This window comes from Babylonia areolata, chromosome 1 (genome assembly GCF_041734735.1).
Source record: "Babylonia areolata isolate BAREFJ2019XMU chromosome 1, ASM4173473v1, whole genome shotgun sequence".
Classification (NCBI taxonomy): Eukaryota; Metazoa; Mollusca; class Gastropoda; order Neogastropoda; family Buccinidae; genus Babylonia; species Babylonia areolata.
This window is the reverse complement of record NC_134876.1, coordinates 53,903,938-53,909,937: the sequence shown is the minus strand read 5'-3', so window position 1 is coordinate 53,909,937 and position 6,000 is coordinate 53,903,938. Positions and strand designations below refer to the sequence as shown.

Below are 6,000 nucleotides of genomic sequence, written 5' to 3'. Positions count from 1 at the left end.
GACCCAACATTCAGAAAAAACAACCTGTGATGTGGGGAGTCATTTCGGCGGGGAGTGTTTTATTTTTACACCGAGGCCGGAGACACAGATAATTATTCGCGGGTGATACTTCTTTTCTTCTTCTTCTTCTCGTACGTTTACGAGTAGATGGCCGCCGGGCATGTCAGTTGCGTATTATATTTTCGCCGGGGAGAATATGTGCAGGCCCTAGTCATTGTACATATTGTTGTCGTCCTTCTGCACATATTGTCGCCCTTCTCCGATATATGATTTGCAAGGGGCTGAGGGTCACTACCAAACAGTAAGTGCACGGATCTTCGCCACACTCCATCGTTTCAACCTTTTAAAACTGGTCTGAAAACATCTTTAGAAAACAACAACAAACAAACAAAAAAACCGCCTATGCACATGCGTACGTAGGCAGACACAGACGCATGGACACTGACGGACAGGCTGCACACACACACAATTATTTGTATCCGAGACAGTCATAAAACAGCCGGGTTGGAATGGTCACATGTGTTCCAGTGTATCAAATATTGAAGGACCTGTATCAACAGCTGCTCATTCATAGATCTCAGTCTCCCCCTCTCACACACATACACAATAAATTCACACACACACACACACACATAATTTGTATCCCAGACAGTCATAAAACAGCCGGGTTGGAAAGGTCACATGTGTTCCAGTGTATCAAATATTGAAGGAACTGTGTCAACAGCTGCTCATTCATAGATCTCAGTCTCCCCCTCTCACACACATACACAATAAATCCACACACACACACATCACTTTCCAATTACCTTGCTATGTGGGCATGGAAGTCAAAAGAAGGAAAGTCAGGTCAATCTGGGAAGGAAAGACAAAACGCCACTTACCGTTCGTTACATTTTATTCTTCGCCTTTCTCTCTCTCCCCGAAAACTTTGTCATCTTTTTCCCGTGAGGTTAAAGGTTAAAGGTTAACCCATAGCCTTCCAAGGCCATCATCAGGGCGGTGAATGCATTATTTAGTCTGTCTAGGGCTCAGCGGGGCCCAATTCACTCCATCCGCCGCTTTAAATTAACTCTCTCGCGATGGACAGTCTTCTACTTGTCATTCCCCCTACAGACACCCCATCTGATGTCCAGTGGGTATCTGAATGATCCAGCGTATAACTTTTGAATTGTGTATTTTTTGTCTTTATGAGCCTCTTAAAATTTGAGAACCTTCTGTTTGTAACATGTTGGATAGGAAAACAAATAAAATAGCTGACAGGGGAAAAAAGGGGTGGCGCTGTCAGTGTAGCGATGTGCTCTCCTTGAGGAAAGCAGCCCGAATTTCACACAGAGAAATCGGATGTGACAAAAAGTGGAGTAATACGAAAACAATACAAATACAAATGTCAGCAGATGGTGAAACGCTGTCATCGTCGCCTCTTTCGTCGTGCGTAGGGAGGGAGTTAAGGCTTCCCTTCCCATGCCGAAGTCAGGTACCCATTCACAACTGGGTGGAGAGGTAAGGAAAATCAGTCAGAGTAAAGAGCCTTTCTCAAGAACACCACCACACCCATGCGGCTGAAACGGGTCCTCGAACCCTGATCACCGATGAACACTGAATCAGAAGTCTGACGCCTGACAGATGCTGCCACGGGTTTTTGCCCCGAATTCCCTCTTGATGGTCCCCACCCCCACATCCCCCACATCCTCCACGCTTTGGCTTGGAAGCCAGATTCTCTCAGGCTGCTGGCTAGACTACCATACTATACAACGAACAAACAACATCCATTACGAATTCTGTGTACATCAGACGTATATTTATTTATACGGGGGGGTAGGTATATGCATCGAGCATGATTAAGGAACAATGTTAATAAATATCTTTAAAGAGTATCACGCACACGATTAAAATATCGATACATTTTGACATGATAAACAAAGGTGATTATCAAAGGCCAGGTGTAAACAAAGAAAACAACAGCCTCCATTTTAAAGCGCATCATATTTCTTCATTCAATGTATGTCCGATTATTTACTGTGGGCCTGCGTATTAAAATTAAAAAAAAATTGATAGAAACATTATAATCCTATGATACTAAGAAGTCACATTGCGAAAGGATTGCCACAATATCTGATCAGTGTGTGTGTGTGTGTGTGTGTGTGTGTGTGTGTGTGCATGTGTACGGGCGCGCGTGTGTATGCAAGTACGCGTGTCTGTCTCTGTGTGTGCGCGCCCGTGTGTGTCTGTGCGTGTGTATGCGTGCGTGTATTTGTGCGTGTGCGGATGTGTGTCATGCATGTGTGTGTGTTTGCGTGCACACGCAACAATTTCGGAAAACAACAACCAAACATGTTAATACATTTATATTTATATTGCTTCGTATAATTATCCGATTACAATTAACCTATATAAAAAAAACAACAACAACAAAAAACATGTGGATATGATGGAATAAAACACAGCAACAAGAACACAGTGCGACTATCAGACATCCGCACTGGGGAACGGACGTCACGACAATGCCACTAACCGGCCAAACACAAGCACAGATCTAACTGACTGATTCTTAGACTGACGTAATCACTGGTCAAGCGTTGGCCCAGTGGCCATACGCCCGACAAGGAAACGAGTATCCACAGGTTCGAGTCTCATAGTCACCCCCGAAAACGGAGTATGGCTGCCTACGTGGCGGGGGAAAAAACGGTCATACATGTAAAAGCCCACTTGTGTACACACGAGTGAACGTGGGAGTTGCAGCCCACGAACGAAGAAGAACTACAACAGTCTCGTAAAAGGATCGGGATTTTCACTCCCCCCGCAACCCAGACTCCACCAAACCTTGACAGCTGGTCTGGGTGCTAGTCTTTAAGAAGAGACGATAAACTGAAATCCTAAATGCACTCAGCACATGTAAAAGTACCCACGGCAACGGAACGTTGTTTTTTTGTTGTTGTTTTTTTCGGGCTGAATTCAGTCGAAAAATCTACTTTTATAGTAAAACAAATACACTACATGGCGGGGTAAAAACAGTCATACATGTAAAAGCCCACTCGTGTGCATACGAGTGAACGCAGAAGAATAACAACAACAACCACACGACCCACAGCTCACGAAGCGCCTTGTCCACCAACAACCAGCACACAGGATACACCCACTCACGATCCGTGGCACCGTTTAGTGATCAAAGAGACGCCCTTCCATCCTTTCAGAACCCACACACCCCAATCCCATCCCTACCCCCTCCACAAGCCTTCTTCGCCCTTCCCCTCTCCCCCTCCCTGCCTTACAGTAGTGCACAATTCCTCTTTCCCCCGCACCTGTTCTTTCTCCATTCACCAGAAAGCATGCTGATCTTCGTAACAGCCACATTTTTACGGACGTTGTTATTCAGCTCAGTGTACAGTGCATCCATGGCAAGACATCTCTGTGTGACGTCGTCATTTGAGGGGTGGCCTTGTGCATAAAACGCCAAACTAAGAAGCCAGGGTACCAGGGTTCGAGTCACGCAGGGCCGGGTACTGGTCTTTCGAATGACACGACAAACTCAGATCCTGTGTGCAGCACGCAGTTTGTAGAGCACGGTAAGATAATCTTATCAAAATACTGTTACAAAGTTTTCCCTGGAGAAAATTCTACTGGAGAGTGTACACTGGTAAAATTATGTGGAGAAAGCACTCTTTGATAACACAACGATAATATCATATGTACAAGCGTCAAAGAAATCGAAGAAAAGATGGTGCCCGATTATCCGACGCTGTCTTAACTGGTAACAGCATCCTAGATTCCATAGACGTCAGTCTGTTGTCACTTAGCATTAACTTGTGTCTTATGCTTTTGTTCTTTCTTTCTTTCTTTTTTTATCATTCACTTTTAAATTCGTTACCTGTTACCTTTGCTTGACTTCTGCTGATGTCGTCGAGACACCATTGAAGACAACCTCACCACTCTCCTCATACACGAGGAAAAAAAACTATAAAAAAAATTACAAAAATGAAACAAAAAAACAAATACAAATAAACGCAAACACACAATGAAAACAATGAAACAAAATCGAACAACTTCAGTCTCATTTGCCTGTCAGTCTCCACATCAAAGATGTCTTGAAACACTTGGCTTTTTATATAATATATATAAAGTCTAAAAATGTCTGGTCTTATGAAACACGCCTATAATTATTATCAGTATTAGTCACTGGACATCATGGTCAACTTTATGAGCGTTACTCAAAACGTGGTTTATTTTCACTGCATTTCGAGTTAATCTGACAGTTAGGCCTGTCCCTTGTTGTGCCGGCCGTAGATTTGGGCCACCTGGTGGGCAAAGTGTCTGCGGAGTTGCGGGCGTTTGTTCTTGAAGGTGGGAGTGATCAGCCCTGCCTGCAGACTGAAGGGCTCTGCTTCCAGCTGTATGTCCATCACCTGCAACAGGGACACTGCCACTACAGGGATGGATGGACGAGGGGTGAACAGTGAGGGTGTGGGGTGAACCATGGGGGTGAATGGTCGGTGCGTGGGTTGGTGAACCTTGTGTGTGAGATCTTCAGTTTAACGTCTCTTCACTAGAAGCGTTATTAGACGGAAAGAAGAGAGGCGAATGCTTGTGATCATACTAAGTGTAAGAAAGTGTTTTCATGTATGTATCAGAGGATATGAAAATAAGTCTTTTATAAGAAATAAAAAGTTTAAAGAGATGGTGGTTTGTCGTAAATGACGAAGGTGTATCGGATGGAAAATAGGTGCATGCATATCAAGAAGTATTAACTGACAACAATGCAAAAATGAATAGAGTGTGTGTGTGTGTGTGTGTGTGTGTGTGTGTGGGCGCGCGTGCGTGCGTGTGTGCGTGCGTGCGTGTGTGTGTGTACAAGTAAGTGGGATGTGTCTTTCTGTGTGTGTATGTAGTGCAGAAGCCAACAGGCAGGACAGCCTTTCATGTTCCCACCTGCTCAAAGCCTTTGAGTTCAGCGTCTTTGCCGATCTCCCACATGTCCTCCAATATCACCTGTCTCAGCGTCTGCACACACACACACACACACACACACACACACACACACACACACACACACACACACAAATCACACCCATACCCCCCACACACACACACAAAACACACCCATACCCACCCCCCCTCACACACACACACAAAACACACGCGCACACACACACACACACACACACACACGCACGCACGCACACATACACACAGGTCTCCTTCATCGCATTTTGTTGGCTGAATAGAAATAACTTGAGAAAAATGAGTATTCTGGTCGAATATGGGCCATAATATGAGCTGGACATGGAATGAAACCTGGTAGAACGCCTGCTGCACTTCTTCAATGTTCTAACTTCATGGTGAGTTAACTAGTCCGAACTCCCTTCTCCACGAACCAGTGTATCTTAACCCATTCACTGCCAAACTCGCATTTATGCAGCAGCTAGGTAGAAGACCCATGTCACTGAAGGGTGACCACATCATGGGTCTGTTATCCATGAACCTACTGCTCTTCATGTTCAGTGGTAGGACAGGCCATATTTTTTACACATGACAGAGGAAATCCCCAGCTATTCTTATACACCATATTTTCTGTAGCACAAGGGAATTTCGCATTCTAAACTGACTGGCAGTGAAAGGGTTAATGGCGATGCTTGGATGCGATGTATGTATTGAATCCAATTTTGCTATCTGATTCACTGTAATTAATGTTAAATAGTTTTCTGGCAAGAATGCATTTTGGAAAGGGTATCACCACCTGTAACATCGTTTTCCATCAGTGAATACCTGTCTGAGGCAATGGCATGAACCTGGTATTAATTAAATTCAGGTGCGTTGTCACCATCACAACAAAACAACACAATAATTCTACACGGCTTTCAAAAAACAAACAAAAAAAAAATCTCTGTCGCAATGTTCTCTATTCCCTTTGTCTGATGCAAACGATAAAAAAAAACATCTGTCTGTCTCTCTCTCGTCTCATGTCTCTCTCTCCCTCTCTCTGTGTGACTTAGTGTGCATGAATGA

The 6,000-nt window shown here is 44.2% G+C and overlaps 1 protein-coding gene across 1 annotated transcript in view; it reads right to left on the bottom strand.

The window, feature by feature from the left end:
• The window catches only part of LOC143284035 (long-chain-fatty-acid--CoA ligase 5-like), a 44,287-nt gene that overhangs the window by 1,857 nt on the left and 36,430 nt on the right, over window positions 1–6,000 (bottom strand). The window contains exons 21-22 of the mRNA XM_076590635.1: window positions 4,924–4,995; window positions 1–4,400 (exon numbers count right to left, since the gene is read on the bottom strand). The exon at window positions 1–4,400 is cut by the window's left edge and continues 1,857 nt beyond it. Coding sequence (XP_076446750.1) covers window positions 4,251–4,400; window positions 4,924–4,995 — 222 coding nt within the window. The 3' untranslated portion in view covers window positions 1–4,250. The remainder of the gene's footprint in view (window positions 4,401–4,923; window positions 4,996–6,000) is intronic.